At 36.8% G+C, this 17,233-nt stretch overlaps 5 protein-coding genes across 10 annotated transcripts; 3 read left to right on the forward strand and 2 right to left on the reverse strand.

Annotated features, from left to right (window-relative positions):
* Positions 1-43: 43 nt before the first annotated feature.
* Positions 44-1,782, forward strand: LOC110844506 (monofunctional chorismate mutase). Of its 3 annotated transcripts, none has more exons than XM_035848681.1 (4): positions 44-316; positions 388-455; positions 525-785; positions 861-1,782. In XM_035848681.1, exons 2-4 carry the CDS (start codon positions 389-391, stop codon positions 1,187-1,189), a joined length of 657 nt encoding a protein of 218 aa, XP_035704574.1. In that variant the 5' UTR covers positions 44-316; position 388; the 3' UTR covers positions 1,190-1,782. The 3 variants fall into 3 exon arrangements, with proteins under 3 accessions (XP_035704574.1, XP_035704575.1, XP_021946414.1); XM_035848682.1 differs by having other exon boundaries at positions 44-312; XM_022090722.2 differs by having other exon boundaries at positions 46-455.
* A 147-nt stretch (positions 1,783-1,929) lies between these two features.
* Positions 1,930-3,699, reverse strand: LOC110843615 (RNA-binding protein 34). 2 transcript variants are annotated; one of them, XM_022089596.2, is made up of 5 exons: positions 3,557-3,690; positions 3,070-3,481; positions 2,796-2,992; positions 2,278-2,696; positions 1,930-2,196 (listed from the first exon to the last, which is right to left on the reverse strand). In XM_022089596.2, the coding sequence occupies exons 1-5, from the start codon at positions 3,660-3,662 to the stop codon at positions 2,026-2,028; spliced, it is 1,305 nt and encodes a 434-aa protein (XP_021945288.1). In that variant the 5' UTR covers positions 3,663-3,690; the 3' UTR covers positions 1,930-2,025. The 2 variants fall into 2 exon arrangements, with proteins under 2 accessions (XP_021945288.1, XP_021945286.1); XM_022089594.2 differs by having other exon boundaries at positions 3,070-3,699.
* Positions 3,700-3,743: 44 nt separating this feature from the next.
* Positions 3,744-9,420, forward strand: LOC110844850. 3 transcript variants are annotated; one of them, XM_035848679.1, is made up of 13 exons: positions 3,744-3,879; positions 4,069-4,277; positions 4,361-4,750; positions 4,841-5,298; positions 5,411-5,960; positions 6,049-6,432; positions 6,519-6,830; positions 6,892-6,990; positions 7,063-7,161; positions 7,243-7,670; positions 7,779-7,926; positions 8,711-8,973; positions 9,048-9,420. In XM_035848679.1, the coding sequence occupies exons 2-13, from the start codon at positions 4,083-4,085 to the stop codon at positions 9,142-9,144; spliced, it is 3,423 nt and encodes a 1,140-aa protein (XP_035704572.1). In that variant the 5' UTR covers positions 3,744-3,879; positions 4,069-4,082; the 3' UTR covers positions 9,145-9,420. The 3 variants fall into 3 exon arrangements, with proteins under 3 accessions (XP_035704572.1, XP_035704573.1, XP_021946844.1); XM_022091152.2 differs by having other exon boundaries at positions 3,848-3,954; XM_035848680.1 differs by lacking the exons at positions 8,711-8,973; positions 9,048-9,420 and adding an exon at positions 8,529-8,704 and having other exon boundaries at positions 3,846-3,954.
* A 123-nt stretch (positions 9,421-9,543) lies between these two features.
* Positions 9,544-14,405, forward strand: LOC110842614 (methylenetetrahydrofolate reductase). Its single transcript, XM_022088379.2, has 12 exons — positions 9,544-10,793; positions 10,917-10,975; positions 11,085-11,264; positions 11,580-11,765; positions 11,847-11,948; positions 12,121-12,331; positions 12,452-12,607; positions 12,687-12,893; positions 12,997-13,288; positions 13,363-13,513; positions 13,581-13,611; positions 13,684-14,405. The coding sequence occupies exons 1-12, from the start codon at positions 10,474-10,476 to the stop codon at positions 13,922-13,924; spliced, it is 2,136 nt and encodes a 711-aa protein (XP_021944071.1). The 5' UTR covers positions 9,544-10,473; the 3' UTR covers positions 13,925-14,405.
* LOC110842616 (26S proteasome regulatory subunit 7) lies at positions 14,406-16,745 on the reverse strand. The gene is made up of 8 exons (XM_022088380.2): positions 16,551-16,745; positions 16,359-16,396; positions 15,957-16,273; positions 15,721-15,889; positions 15,467-15,631; positions 14,990-15,377; positions 14,815-14,880; positions 14,406-14,741 (listed from the first exon to the last, which is right to left on the reverse strand). Exons 1-8 carry the CDS (start codon positions 16,621-16,623, stop codon positions 14,650-14,652), a joined length of 1,308 nt encoding a protein of 435 aa, XP_021944072.1. The 5' UTR covers positions 16,624-16,745; the 3' UTR covers positions 14,406-14,649.
* Between the last annotated feature and the right edge of the window lie 488 nt (positions 16,746-17,233).

Genomic DNA, 17,233 nt, shown 5'->3' on the forward strand with positions numbered 1-17,233 from the left:
TGCTAGTTTAGTTCACCACTTCCAATAGCAAAACTGGCTAATCGACGCTTATTACATACCATTAGACTGAAACTATATTCCAGTTATCCAGATCTAACATGCAATGTAATGTACACATTACATGATTATTTACAGTAAGACGATCAAACCACATTCAACATTCCTATCCTGGCCAAGAGAAAAAAGAAATATGTACTTGTGCAGATCGAGCTGAGAGTTTCATGCAATTTTAGTTTTGACATTGGCTTTTCAACGTGCACAATATATTTTTTTACATCATTGCTGACTTGCAAATATATGGATCATCTTCTTGTTCGTTAGTTATATTTAATTTAGTCCGTTTAATCCCTGTGTAGATCTTATTATTATTCAGCTGATTAATAATAGAATGTGGCAATTGACAATCTGCTTCCTGTGCTTTTTTCTGGTTTGTTCAGAAATGGATTTCTCCTTAGGTACATTAACATGTTGAATAACTTATTTCAAAGTTTAAGCTTTCATTTATTATAAATGATTTATTTCAGGTGACAATGGCCATGTCGAAAAACGGACCGCGTTTTCTAAACGTTTCTTTTGGAGTGGCGGAAGTGGAAGTTCAGAATTGGAACAATTGGTGAATTTGATTGTTCAGCGTCTTTTGTTGGCAGATAAGGTGGCAGTATCCAAGTGGGACAGTAAGCAACCGATTGAAGATCTGCCAAGAGAACAAATAATTCTTCAACGGGTAGTGGAACAAGCACAGAATTCTGGATTGGATCCGACGTGGGCTCGATTATTCTTTATCGGTATTTGACTGCATGCCTTCTACTCAATTTTGTAAATACTTTGAGACGGTCGATTAAAATATGTGTTACAATTAGACCAAATTGAGGCAAATAAGGATATTCAAACTGGACTTCATAAACGCTGGGCAGCAAGAGGTGGTCGACCGACTGGTCCAGGAGTGAATCTGGATTCTGAAGTCCGGCCTAAGATTGACGTAATCAACGCATCATTGATGACTTTGAGCAAAGCCACAAAGTCAGAACGGAGCCTAAGGTCTTGTAAAATAGCAACAGGAGAAATTACACGCTTGTTGGCATTTCATCGATACAAATTGAGCTATCTACACCGTCAAGCATTGCGGCGTGCATATCTGTGTTTGAAACGATCAAGAGAAACAATATTTCATGATTTTCATGGGGTGTAGGTTAAATTCTCGAGCCAGTATTTCATTAAAAGTTCCTTTGCACTACTAAATATATTTACATATTCACATATTCACATTCAATTAATCGTAAGATTGGAATAAATATACAATAATATATATTTGCGCATGCAATTTGCTGTTGATTTTTGACGGTATATGTATGTATTAGTAAACTTGAGGCAAAGAAGACGCGTTTTCTTGATCAACGACGACCTTTTAGGTTTGTAGTTTTCTCATGCACAATGTATTGTGTGGGGCTATCCTTAATAACGTAACGTTGAATAATTTGGGCAACATGGGAAGTTCTAAATGTTCGAATACTATACTTCATGGTTCGTGAGTGTTGAAAATTTCATGAAATTCCAACCCGCAAATACTTAGAAATAATGATATTATGGTAGTGAGATGATTTTTTACAATAGTTACATTTTCGTGTAAGTTATATGAACCTTCACGACATATGCACGCTGAAGTAGAATTTGTTGCGTGCGTTTCTAAAAAAAATAAGTAAATAGGATCCCAGTCACACCCATTACAATTATGTAATGAATATTCTGAATTAAATAAATACAGACAATTTAGGACATACTAATCCACTACTCTTTAGAACAACTATATGTACTTAACTTTCTACTTCTCTGCATGCTTTGACCATGGGATGATATAGACTTGTTAAGTTTTCATGGAACATGCAAGCAACAGCTCTGTTTATGCAAAAAATACTGGAACAATTAAGTATATCAATTGGAAGCATAGTTTTAATTGCTAGCTTCAATAGTCCAAAACAAATTTAAATTACATGAAAACGTTCAGTATGCATACAAAATACATTTAGTTTAATCCTTCCTGTTGTACTTTATGGCAAGTACATGCTTTTTATCCTTAGATTTCCTCGGCTTAACCCCTTCAACTGGAAAGTCGTCAAAACCCAACAGTCCATTTGAGTTCAGTTTTTTAGAAGTCCGGGCTTTCTTCATGTCATCAGCGCTACGATTCTTCAAGTTTCTCTAAAGCAGCAAAACAAAAACAAGTAAATAATTGAACTAGGAACATGTTTTTGCATCGTACGACCAAACAGCTAAACGTACTTTGAGCTTCACTAATTTTCCCAATTCTGCTGTTCTGTCTCCAGCAAAGTCCTCTTTCCTTTTTCGCATTCCCTGAGATCGTGTTACTCCAGTCTTCTTCTTGTGCTGAGTAACTGCGGTTGTGGCATTACCACCAGATGGTCCCGTCTTTGAATGTCCTATTGCAGAATTACTTGATTTGTTCCCTCCTCCGTAGGCAGAGGCAGTAGGTTCTCGTCGACGGTGTAAAGAAACTCTTAATGGTCTCTTTTTAAATAGTGCATCATTTTTGGCCAGCGCTAACTCCACGGACGAAGTTTCCAAAAAATTAACATATCCGAACCCTTTGCCGTAGCCAGTATCACGGTCTCTGATAATTCGAACAGATTCGATTTTTCCACACTCTGCGAAAAACTCCCACAACTCATTGTCTTGAGTCCCTAAACAACACCAAACCGTTAAATATCCGACAAATGACATTTTTTGAACATATACTATTACATTGGTTTTCCTTTCCACATATGAAATTGACAACTTACCAAAATTAAGATTCCCAACGTATACAGTCTTGCTATAATCTCGCTGCAAACTTCCGTCTGCCATATCAAGCACCAAATGATGGCCATCCAAGGTAAGTTCTTCTCGTTGTCCTTCCTCCTTGACTCGCAGCGCGTCCTCCCGACAAGAAAAACGAATATACGCCGTAATACTATCTCTCTCAGGGTGGAAATCTTTTCTAAAAATATGATAATGTATGAAAATCGGGTCAAATAAATGATGTGTTAATCCAATTTCTACTACAAATATATTTACCTATTCATCGCAACTTTCTTTGACATTGTTGGCTTTGATGGAACACCACACCGTAGTCGAATAGTTTCGACTGAACCTCCAAATGGTTCAAAAAGTTTCGATATTTCTTTATTTTTGGTAGCTTTTGGGACATTACCAACAAATAAGGTACGTGCTTCTAATTCAGGATCCTTGATTTTGGGGCCGTTCGTTTCCTTCAAGGATTTCTTAATCTCTCCAACCGTTTCATTTTGTGCTTTCTTATCTGCTTTTACAGCTTTAGGCCCATTGTCTTCGGAGACAGCTTTCTTATCTGCTTTTACAGCTTTAGGCCCATTGTCTTCGGAGACAGCTTTCTTATCTGTTTTAACTGGTTTTACAGCTTCAGGCCCAATGTCTTCGGAGACACTTTTTTCTTCTTTCAACTTCTTGGCTGGAAGTGGTTCATTTGTTTGTGATTGCCGAGGTACGTGTCTTAACTTTTTTCCATTAGCGTCTCGTTTCTTACCGTTGTTTTTAATTTTAATCTGTGCCACCGTTGGGATATCAGCATCAGCAGACTTTTCTTTGTTTCCACCTTTTCCCCGTTTATCCTGCCTTGTTTGCCAGGCCATTTCTCGGGTGGCAAAAGTTCCAGCCAATTAATAGTACAATAATTAATTGAACAATAATTAATTGAACCAAAGAAAGAGAGGAGAGAACTAGACAAGCTTGAAGAAACGACTTGAAACAAGCACGTGCACACGACGATTGCGTCTCAACGACTGAGGACTGAATTCAGAAACCGCTACTTCTCCTTCAAACTTTTCGCACTTTTCTTGTGGCAGGCAGGTACATAAATATGTGCAATCTACCGCTTAGATAGTGTAAATTATTGAACTATAATAAACTATTTAGCGTTCTGAGGTAATTGTTCGTGCTTAAAAAATAATTAACGAATTGACCAGGTTTTGTCCTTCATGTTTCAGACGTGTGTAGCGAGGTACATAGTTCAACAATTGAGTTAATTTGTGATTTCAGGATATTTTATTGCAATGTCGTCGAGTTGCGAGGGGGCGCGGGTGGATGGACGATGGAAACCTCTGCGAGAGGGTGAAATGTCGCCCTTCAAAATGTTGGTGACCCTCTTCATTCGGGAAGTGTATGCCGTTGCGGCGACAGAACGTAAGGCGACCGAGGACAGATCCGTCTCCCCCAAAACGTTACTCCTCATCTACAATCTCATCTCGGTGAGTAGTGTCCTCAATCTTATCCATTTCCTGACAAGGAGGGTACACATTTATTAAATTAGAGTATTCTTTTTCTTTCGCAGTCGTATGATTTGGATTCATTCGTAGAACTCAAGTCAATTTTGGAGAAACCAGTGCATGCTGTTCGTCCAGAAGTTTTGAAGAAATTTAACCGAATAGTTTCAAACTTGGAACCAAATAATTCGTATTTTTTGTACGAGCTTGCAAATTCAATTGTGACGATGGAAGCCTCGCAGATGGTCGTTTTGAAAAAGAGGATAGCAAAAAATAGCCCATTTGGAAAATTTCTGAGAGGAATTTATCTTAATGTCAAAAAGCTGTCGTATCCTCAAGTGGATTTTATGTACAAGCAATTACTTAGTTTTTTGGGCATTCCAGGCGAAATGCATAGTCATAGTCAGGGGAAAGTTGGAAAGGATAAAAGAGTGTTGAAAGGGTTAGATCTGTTTCAGGTAAAACTAATATTGCAAGTTTGCAGCATTTATTATTAAATATATAAATGTTTTTATTTATTTTTATAAGTATACTAAAATGTGTTTCAGAAATTGGAGGAAAAGAAAAACGGGGAAGGATTAGATCTCGAAGTATACAACACTTACATAATGGAGTACAAGAAAATGACTAGAATTGCAACTGAATCAGAGAAAACTTCATATGATATCCACTCAGATTGGAAAGCGGCCAAAGCAAAGAGCGCTGCGGAGAGAGCGCTCACTTTGAGAAAATTATGGACCTTGCCCCATTTGAAAGTTAAAGCTGAGAATGAGGAAGATTTGCCCACAACTGCCATAACGCCAATTCCAATGCCTTGTGACAATGACGGCGTCCTGGATAAGCGTGATGTTCATAAAGTCAAATCCGCAAGGAGATCTCCTCGTTCACAGCCTGAGGTTTCTGTAAAGCGAATCACGCGTTCTTCTTCTAGTCCAATAGGAAAAGGGGGGAAAACAACAAAAAGACGATCTAGTTCGCTCAGGAGAATTTACTTTTCTAGCCCGAGGTTTGAAAAATTAGATTGTGCTTTTTTTGTTGTTCATGATTTTATTTTAGTTTGAGTTAACTACTAAAATATGATTAATTGAGTGCTATGTATATTGCTATTTCGTTTGCAGACCGACTTCTCAAATAGGGTCGTCCACAACTTCGTGTACAACGAGTACCACCATGACTGCAAATACCTCAGTGACACATTCACCAGGACGAACAACTCGCTCATCCGTAGTAGCCGGAACTTCGAAAAGCCCATTCAGTCCAATGTGTTCTCCATTCTTGTCGACCCCAGCTCCAAGTTTCTCACAAGTGGGAGTAAAAACAAAACTTATAAATACTGGGGCCTTCAAAATTCGAATGAGAGTTTTTCCCAACTCTGTCATTCAAACAACAACTGATGGATCATCAACATCGAAAATAGAAGGTCCTTCCACTGGTGGTGGAAAGTCCAGGATTAAGAAAGTCTCCATAATGAAAATGTCGTCTGACGAAGATGACTTTGACGACGATGACGAAATCGAAGAAGACGAGCACCACGATGTTGTGATGAAATCGCCTTCCCCTGTTGCAAAATCTAGAAAGCATATCACGACGCCGTCATCATCTCATAGGGGAGCCGCAGTATCAAAAAAGAGGAACACGCCTATAAAACTATCTTCTACTAATGATAATGTAACACATAATACTGCACTGAATAGATATTCTTAGATTAATTTATTTTTCATAGATTTGCTATTTAATAATATTTTTAATATTTCAGATGACACGAGCGACCAGTAGCAGTAGCCAAAGCATTATTAATCAACCTGGACAAAGTCCTCAGCTAGCACCACTATCGCAACCTCCAATAACGCCTGGGAAAATATTGAGAAATACCAAACTAGAAACTAAATTAAAACTGGGTTCGACGACCACGCCAGTTTCTAAATCAGCTATGACTGTACCGACTTACGGTTCTGATCAATATGATAAACAGTGGCATGTCATCAAACATTGGAGTAGAAAGCAGATTGAGCGTTCAGTGAAAGGTTTGATTAATCGCCTTTATTCCGCAAATTGTTCTGTCCCTAGTCCAGCGGAAATCTCTCAGTTTGTTCGTCTCGCCTTGACGAATCCGAGCAGTTCAGTTTTATACCCGCATCTAGTAAGTTTATTTACGAACTATCATTTGACAATGTATTTGTTCAAATATTGCAAAACTATTTTTACTATAATATATCATATCTTTAGCATTATCTGGAATATTTGAACTCCCTTCGAGTAAAAGACGTTGCTCGATGCACGGATTCCCTTCGTGCTTCTTTTGATGTCAGAATAAAGCCAAATACCACCGAGATTAACAAAGGAACGACGTATGCCCCATACAACGCTGCAATTTTCTACCACCAACTTGGCTACAAAGATGATGCACTGTCTTCGTTGAATGAAGCTTTTCGATCTGGCCATGCTGCCGGTGATGCTACGTGCCTTCACCATTGTCACAATTTGTGGTCCTGCTTTCACTCGAAAGCATACACTGATGCGATAGTAACTGTAACAAAGGTAACAATCCTACTTAATAGCTAATACTACAGGTATATTTACCTTAATTTGTAAATTTCAGGAAGTTGATAATAATATGGCATATCTTCACTCATTGAACGTAATTGTTAACGCTTTTGATGTTCATTCTCGTGGAATTGCTCCAGATGAAGTTTTGCATGTAAGATGACTTGCACATGTTTAGCGTTATCTATAGCAAATCAAGTTTAACTTTAGTATGATTTTCTTTCAGAGCCTGTGGCACTACAATGCAGACTGTGATTTAGAAGAAATGGAAGGTCTCTTATTATCAGCGTTGTCCAACTTTTATACCATATTTGGTTGGCATGCGGTAGGTTAATACTCATCGTCAGTAAAATATTTAATTAAGGATATCACGTAATTAGTTATTCTCTTACATTCCGTTCCATAGATGATTGCTTTTCCAGCCGAAATGATTCTGTATACAAATTGGAAATGGAGTTCTCGGTTTTACGCATTTGCCCTCTGCTGCTTATCGCAATGTTTACTCTATCATGGGGATGTTAATTCATCTATCGAGATAATGGAATATGGCCAAGGAATCTTTGGTTTTGATGCTTCTCCTGCTGGACAAAATTTTATTTTACAGTATGCCATCTTCGAAGCGATAAGAAGTTATTTATCCTATGAACCTGTTTCAAGCAATGTGATTGCGACAATAATTTCTATCGACGAAATTGAGGGAGTTTACTGGAAAGGATACAATCTTATGATTAGAAATAATTGGAGAGATGCTAATAAACTTTTTACAAAGTTTTTGGTTCATTTGGATGATAAAGAGCAGTCCAAAAGTTATATGAGGACCGATCTGAAATTAAGGTGAGATGGATAAAGGTTAAAAATTAATAATACTGTAAAAGAAAAGATTACAACCATGATTCTTATTCTCAGTCGCTCAATTATATACTGATTATTGTTACTTATTAGATGTCTTCTTTTACTCGCCGAATTGGAATGTTTATGTCGCAATCCTGCTGGATCTGTAACATATTTATCCGACGCATTGGATATTGCTGCCACAATCCATTCAGACGTTTACACCACGCTGTGTCTATATAATTCTGCTGCAGTTCAAGTAGGCGAAACGAGTACTTTAATTAAGATAGATATATACAATGAGATCGTGATTTTTCATCTTCGTACGATTTTCGAGTTTGATGGCTTAAAATTTGCGAAATAATGAGTAGATCAATAATCCGTAATAATATTGGGGGCGCGCTTAGCCAGTTTTCGAGATAAATGCCAAAATGTGCGATTTTTTTTTGCAAATTTTGACTTTTGTCTCAAACTCGTCCAAATTCGGTTTAACATGACTGAGAATAATTTGATAAATTATTTTTGGACTAGAATAGAGCCACTGCCTCGATTTCGGACCCCAATTTTCCAATTTATTGAGTTTTGCAAAATTATTTCAATTTCCATATTAGTTAAGATAGATATATACAATGAGATCGTGATTTTTCATCTTCGTACGATTTTCGAGTTTGATGGCTTAAAATTTGCGAAATAATGAGTAGATCAATAATCCGTAATAATATTGGGGGCGCGCTTAGCCAGTTTTCGAGATCAATGCCAAAATGTGCGAATTTTTTTTGCAAATTTTGACTTTTGTCTCAAACTCGTCCAAATTCGGTTTAACATGACTGAGAATAATTTGATAAATTATTTTTGGACTAGAATAGGGCCACTGCCTCGATTTCGGACCCCACTGTTTCAATTTGCCGAGTTTTGGAAAATAATTGCAATTTCCATATTATTGAGATAGATATATACAATGAGATCGTGATTTTGTTAATGCCGCGTTGCCTTGTTTGATTAACAATAATAATATACTCAATTGTGTTGTTTATTTTTTAAAGTGTGAAATTGGACTTGAGAAAACAAGTGCATCGACCATTGAGAAGAAATTAAGATGTGTCATTCGCTCAACAAATCCATGGTTGACAGCCAAGATGAATTTAGTAAAAGTTAAAATAACAATGAAAATAGAAGAAACTGTGACAAATGAGACAAGAGTCCGACTTATGGCCATGTTGGATGAGTCGGAACAGCTTTACCAAAATTGGGGAAATAATTATAGATTAAAGGATATTTTAAGCTTAAAAGCAGAATTAATAGACAGGTAAATAAATTCAGTCTTTTATTTTTACATTTCATATACTTATATGATTGTATTTATTTCTATATTATCTTTAGGTCAACCGATTTAGAAAGCAATGGATCTGGATTTATGGATCAGCTTCACGAAATTACGACTCATTTGAACTGGACAAAAGAAACTTGCATCATGTAGGCGACGGTATAAAAGTGTCGATCTCATTACTTAAGACGAACTTATGGGAAGGCTTTACCGTCTTCTCCTACAATTACTACACGTTATTTATATGGATTAATTGTAAGTATGGATTAGACTTTTGTATTTTCATGCTAACGTATCCGCATAATTGGTTCAACCTGTTAATATTGATCATCAAAGTAAGTTTAATCCGCCCACTAAATACAAATATTTACAATTTGTATTGGAAAGCTAAACTATAACATCAATAAAAGTTTATTTGTTATCATCCAACCGGCGTAGGGTCAAAGTCAAGTAAGATATGGATTTACTTACCAAACTGCATAGTACAGTACAGCAGAAACTTAACATACAATATTTAGCACTTAGGGTTTGCTCGTCAGTATCTAAATGTATGAGCCTATCAAAATGCATAACAAAGTTGACCTTGTTTATAACATGATCAATTTGATAGGATGCGGTTCTACATATGTATCAAACTTCTAAGAGTTGCAAATTTCCATGTTCAATGCCGTGCCTTTAACGTTATCCAATACATAAATACATATTATACTCATTCATAATTGCATTATCTGTAGGGAAGGGTCTAAATCGCGTCTTCACAATTTAGTAAATGCATGTATGTATATATGCTAAATGAAGCGTGCATAGTCGCAACTTTGTAATAAGATTAGATGCATTAATACGCTTTAGGTAAGTATACGGTGCAGTTAATCCTAAGTTGGGTACATTTTTTATCTATCACTTATTCTCGACGGTCATAAAAAGCCGGTTCAGTTAATTCAGTACATGTGTCGAATGCACGACAGGTGAATGTGCTATCTGTGTCTGGGACTGGATGGACAGCTAGATATATGGGTCGTCCTACATAAATTGATCAGCAAGGTGTACGAACGACCACGTTCCCGTCGTGTGATTCTTTTAACCAGCAATATTAATTTTACTATTTATTTTAGCACCTCTCATTGCACAAACCTACGTGTAAGGAATCGAACGATCAAACCAACCAAACCATTACAATTCACACCATGCACAGAATTTCCTCAGTATGGTTCAGATTTTTCCCGAGGCAACATCCATTCATCTACATACACAATATTAGACATAGAAGCATCGTTCCCATTACTTAAATATACAGTACCAATAATACATAAGCAAATCCATATTGCATTCGCTATCCTCCATTCATCCAGACTCTTTTCTCCAGTTTGAACTCTTGATTCTATTTATACCAAACATTCTGCATGTTGCCGTTGGCTGACTAAAATAGTTACAGCTAATAGCTAAAAATTTAGAATACTTTGCTGTTAGTAAGTCGATTACGAAATGGTTATAGAAAGTGGGACAGTGGGCGAAAGTGCTGTAGGGAGCACTACCACTTCAAATTGTAGTTGGGCTAGTGGTTCTATTAATAATGGGAAACACGACCAGGGTAATAATGAGTCGGAACAAGCCTGTTGCACTTCCGAGAACAACGGAGCTGTGGGTGGAGAACAGAGAAGACGAAGTTTGTCGACATCGGCGTCGTCCAATTTTCAGACCTTGTTGGAAAAGATTCAGACCAGGATTGAGAGTGGAGACCCATTCTTCTCATTAGAATTCTTCCCACCCAGAACAAAGTCTGGTGCTGTAAACCTCCTAGCAAGGTTGGTGACAAACTACTAGCGTAATGTAAATACTAATGAGCATTTTTGCATGTGCATCTGTACGTATATTACTTGGTGAGATGGTTTTAATGGTGTTGTTAATTATATTTGTTATCCTTGCAGATTTGACCGTTTCCGAAATGGTGGTCCTCTCTTTATAGATGTGACCTGGCATCCTGCAGGTAATTAACCATCCAAATTATATAGTGCAAAATTTCCCAACTTGATACGCTGTATACATTAACGTATTAACGTATTAACGTATTAATAAATGAATAAATGAATGCATAGGTAATCCGGGTGGGGACACGGAAACTTCGTCCCTTATGATTGCATCGGCCGCATTAAACTACTCCGGTCTGGATACTGTACTTCACATGACGTGTTCAGATTCTGGCGTGGATGACATTAACCGACATTTGGAAAAGGCTAAGGCACAAGGAGTTAGAAACATTTTGGCATTGAGAGGAGGTGAGGAAATTTTTTCATTGTGTGTTAACCTTAATAATTAGGCATGAGGAAATTCTGTTGGGTAACAGCAAGTTGATGAGGGAAGGTTAAACTACATGCAAAGTTGGATATTGCAAAGTTGGTTCAACAATTTTTTAGTGGTGATATGATGATGTTATATTATTACTTGGTGGATGATGGCTAGAGAAACCAGTTATTTAATAACTTATTTTCCTTATTGATGCCCTTTGAACAGTATTATAATTATAAATAACTCTTGTGGCAACGTCATGACTCATCAGATCGTTGATTTTTATTGTGTATAACATGATGCAGATCGAAACGATGATCACGCACCAACAAGTCAACCCCACTTCAACTATGGGTCCGAACTCGTTCATCATATTCGATCAAATTATGGGAATGACTTTGTCATCGGCGTCGCCGGATATCCAACACGCCATCCGGAATCCATCTCGGATGATGACGATCTTCTTTATTTAAAGAAAAAGGTGGATGCTGGTAAGTTACCTTTTTAGACAATATTTTGTGTAAACCGTCGAAATCTAAAAATTATATATATTTCGTGTGTTTAAATAATAGGAGCCGACTTTATCGTTACGCAGCTCTTTTTTCAAGCCGAAGTGTTTATAAGATTCGTGGAGAAATGTCGAGCGATTGGGATTCGGGTGCCAATTATCCCTGGTAAGTAATGTATTATCCTTACTAATAAGTTCAATTCGCATTATCGTTACATAAAATAGTTGCTCGATAAAAAGATCCTTCATTTGCAAGAAGATAATCGCATAATATTTTACATAATGAATTTTTACTTTTTAGACATATTTATCTGTATCTTCTCAATTGATTTTTCCAGGAGTTATGCCGATACAGTCATATGAATCCCTAAGACACATTGTAAAACTGAGCAAGTTGTCCATTCCACCAGAAATATTGGAGAAGATTGAACCCATTAAGAGCAATGACGAAGCAATTCGAAATTATGGGATTCATCAGGCTGTAGAAATGATTAGAGCCTTGTTCCAGAGTGGAATTGCACCTGGTGTTCATTTTTATACGTTGAACAGGTTATTTTATTATCCATTAACTAATATACACGTATGCCAGAGTACCTATTAATTCCTCTACTTAAATTTTGCATATGAATCGATTATCCTTATTTACAAGTTGAATTTAAAATCATATAGAGAAGTTGCAGTAATGACCATAGCTAAACAGCTTGGCCTATGGAATCCAGACCCTCAACGTCCTCTCCCTTGGAAAGTTGTGCCAAATTATCGACGTTGTGCAGAAGAAATTCGACCCATTTTTTGGTCTGCACGACCAAACGCTTACATCTACAGGTAGATATATGTACATTCATACGCATCTTAATGCGTATGAATATGTAGAACATTAACGTTTATTAATGACAATATATAGAACTCGCCATTGGGATGACTTCCCCAATGGCAGGTGGGGATCTGCGGAATCCCCTGCTTTTGGGGAGCTTAAGGACTATTATCTATTTTATCTCAAGAGTAAAAGTGCAAAGGAAGAATTGTTGGAAATGTGGGGACCATCTCTTTACTCGGAGCAAGATGTTTGGGATGTCTTTTATGCTTACTTAAGCGGCGAAGATAATGCAAAGTGAGTAACTTCAAATCCATGAAGAATTTGTCAATATTTACTGATAAATCGTTTTAGAATATTGCAATGTGATATTATAATTTCATTCGATTTCTCCTTTTAGTGGTTCAAAAGTTACAAAGATTCCTTGGAATGATGAAGAGCTCTCTCCAGAAACTAACGAAATCACAGAGAGACTCGCCTATCTTAACAAAAGGGGAGTCCTCACAATTAACTCGCAACCCAACGTGAATGGTCTCTCAAGTTCAGACCCTACCCATGGATGGGGCCAGGTTGGAGGGTACGTCTACAAAAAGGCTTACCTGGAATTCTTTACTTGTGCCAAAAATGTGAAAAATCTTAAACGTATTTTGGCCAATCATCCACAAGTCAATTATCACATCATTAGCAAAAATGTAACCAAAAGCTTCTTTTCAAAATACATAAAATTATTTCAACTTTTTAATGATTTGTAATAAATTTCTTTTAGGGCAAGTTTAATTACACAAATGCTCATCGACAATGCCCGATTGCGGTTACTTGGGGTGTATTTCCTGGAAGAGAAATCATCCAACCTACCGTTGTAGATCCCGAGTCATTCTTGGTATGGAAGGATGAAGCTTTCGCGTTGTGGAGAGAACGTAAGCGTGCACATATATATATCACTTCACTCGGTACAAAAATAACTTAAACCTTGTGTGCAAACAGAATGGGGAAAATTATATCCGGAAGGATCAAAGTGAGATTTTTTAAATAAATGCTTACTCAATTCTAGTCCAGCAGTAATGCATGATAATTTTTGTATGTTTAGATCTCGACAAGTTATTGACGCAATTTCTGACTCCTACTACTTGGTTAATCTAGTTGACAATGATTATCCAAAGGAGACTGTACTGTGGGAAATACTTGATCAAATGCTAGAACTTGGTGGAGGGAGTGGAAATGATGATACAGATAATCATAGCTTATCAGAGTGTTCGGATGTGTGGTCTGAATCGGATGACGATCTGATTGCTCATCTTCAGCTATCGGTCAAATTAGACCAGAACTAACTTGTCCAATTAAATAATATGTATTATTGTAAAAGTGAAAGTATCGTGTTCATGTGTGACTTTTGTCTTCCAGTTCATTATGGTTTTTTATGTGTACACCAGAAGGATAAATCACATCAGGACCAGTAATAATAATAATACGGATAATAATGTAATGTTGTGCTAATTCGATAACGGCGAGGCTATAATACTGTATGTAACAATTATTTGCTCTGTGATTTGAATTTCAAGTATTGAACAAGTCAGAACCTGTTTCAACAAAGTTAATCTCATATTATGTATATGGACATGCGTTAAAGTTGTCCTTATTTTAAATCAACTAGTATTAAATAATAATTGAACTTCAATTTAATTTAATAACTTCAATTGTTGAAGTTATTGCCAGTATGATTACTCGCCCTTCATGTTATAGATATTTGTGTCACGTTTTATTTCATCAATTGTATTAATAAAAGCTTCTTGCCAATCTTTCGATGATCAATTCTCTTGATTATTGTATTGGATTTATTGGCCTAAAATTTGGACATGTGATTTTACAATAAAAATAATGACCTTATAAATTCACAACAATTCTCGTGCTGAATTAATGGACAATTTTTTCTTTTTGTTTTTACAATGGGAAATTAAAGCAGTATGAATTGAACTAATACAAATTGGGGTATTTAGAAATATTTTTTGAGTAATTGGTTATCATTACAAACAACATATAAAAGTTTCGCTAAAGTTTAGTTATAGGTCATATAACGTGGAGTAGCCGAGAATTTGGCGTACGCCTTAATGACTTTGTTGATAGCTTCAAGGAAGTCTTTCTCAGTTGCTGCAAAGAAAAATAAAAATAACATTTTTGTAATTATCGTGAAGGTTGTGAATAAAATAGAAGGCTTCCTTACCCACTTTCCTTCTTGCTCGAATAGCAAACATTCCTGCCTCGGTACAGACTGATCGAATTTCAGCACCTGCATATTAATACAAATTGTTATATTGATCAATGTAAAAATTGTAAGCGAATTAAATAAGCATGCATACATATATCTTAAATTGCTGACAAATATATTTGATATATACCGGTGGAGTTGGGACACAGTCTAGCTAACAATTCAAATCGAATTTCCTTCTCGGTAGACATGGATCTTGCGTGAATCTTAAAAATGTGACTTCTTCCTTCAAGGTCGGGAAGTCCAAATTCCACTTTACGATCAAGCCGTCCTGGTCGCATAAGGGCAGGGTCAAGAGTGTCTGGTCTGTTGGTGGCCATGAGAACTTTAATGTTTCCTCTAGGATCGAAACCATCCAACTGGTTAATGAGTTCCAACATGGTTCTCTGAACTTCATTATCACCACCAGCTCCATCATCATAACGGGCACCTCCAATGGCATCAATTTCGTCGAAGAATATTAAACACGCTTTCTTACTGCGAGCCATTTCAAAAAGTTCTCGGACCATACGTGCCCCCTGTTATAAATTTGCCACAAAACGCTATCTTAAATATTCCGTTATGTTTAGAATGCAGCCAAAACTTGTAAACACCACAACTAACCCACCTCCCCTACATATTTCTGGACCAATTCAGATCCAATAACTCTAATGAAACAGGCGTCCGTTCGATTCGCAACAGCTCGAGCACAAAGAGTCTTTCCAGTTCCAGGAGGTCCAAAGAGCAAAACGCCCTTTGGGGGTTCAATTCCCAAGTTGACAAAGCGTTCCGGCTACATCACACGACAACGTTTCAGTCTTTTTAGTTAGTAATTATTATGAATGCAAATTTAGACTTTAATTGACACTTTAATTAACTTACATGCAACAAGGGTGTCTCCACAACCTCTCTCAACTTTTCAATTTGCTCCTTACAACCACCAACATCGGCATAAGTCACATCTGGCTTCTCTTCGACTTGCATCATGGTTACACTTGGATCGATTTTTGGTGGAAGAGGTATGTGGATCTGATACTTGTTACGGTCAACCCTACGCAAGTCGTAACCAAGATCAGAATAATTAAATAAATCAAACTAAAGTAGTATTGTTTTCTTACCCAACACGCATTCCTTCTTCAATATCAGTGGGAGCCACAGAGTCGGCCAAGTCTACCACAAACTTTGCAAACTGTTTCACATTGATAATGTATTTCGGATCTTCACCCTCTGCTCCGCGAATAATCTTGGTGCATCTCGCGACTTGAAGGGGTTGCTCATTTTGAAGAACTTGCTTATCAGCAGCCAAATCCCACAAGGCTGGAGGAGCGAGTCCAGTGTCAGACTCCTTAATTCCAGACAGCTCATTCACACGCTTGATAATGTTTTGGATATCCTCTTCCGTAGCCTTAATCAACTTGGAGTATGGTCCTTGCCCCTACACAAAGGATATAATTTGTAAATTACAAATTGTAATGATAATTATTGATAATTCAAACCAAGAAGCAACTATTCGCACTTACGTAGGTCTTCAACAATGCAATGTCTCCTTCATCCAAAGCTATAAATCATTGTATGAAATTAGTTTATCAAATTGTTTTAAACATTTGTTCGATTAAAAAATTAGAACGAGGGTCAAGTTACTTGACCCTCGTTCTAATTTTTCGTTACTTGACTCAAGTAACGAAAGACAAAAATATGAAGTAAGCACTTACTTTTGATTTCCTTCTCTTCCTTTTCCTCTGGAGTGCGAATTTTTCGCATATCATCGCCCAAATGGTCTGGCATATTGATTTTGTTTATTCGAAACTTTAAAATTTAAAATTTAACGTCGAAGCTATTTTTAAAAAGTTTTCGATGAGAACTTTGATTTCGGCAGAGAAGCAGCAACAAAAATGATGAGATGACAACTTTGCTCGTATTACGAAGTTGCGCTAGGTTTAGTCTCACATTCCCTCAGAGCCAGCTATTACAGTTACTGAATTATGCTCAAAAATGTACAAAATCCTTTACATCAAATTTAATTGATCTAACTACTTAATTTATGTGTTACAACGTGACATAACCATCTTATAATATCACAATGTGCTATAGTTATTATTTACTTGACAACTTTTCAATACGCATCGTGGCCATAAACTTGTAGATAACGGATGTATGGCTTGCCTATATCTTTATATGCTATCTGAATAGCTGGGAAAATAATGCACAAAGTTAATTGGCCATGTTATTTGAACCCAATCCTGAAAGAAAGCCAGATTTCATAATAGCCTTTAGAAAAAAATCCCTATATCCCAAAATGTAGGGCAAGAGAGCCAATTTGCGATAAAATCTCAGATTCTCATTTTGCCTCAGGTCATGAAAGACAAGTAGAAAAGTGATAGCCTTCCTCATTATT

Source organism: Folsomia candida, unplaced genomic scaffold, assembly GCF_002217175.1.
Source record: "Folsomia candida strain VU population unplaced genomic scaffold, ASM221717v1 Fcan01_Sc002, whole genome shotgun sequence".
Lineage (NCBI taxonomy): Eukaryota > Metazoa > Arthropoda > Collembola > Entomobryomorpha > Isotomidae > Folsomia > Folsomia candida.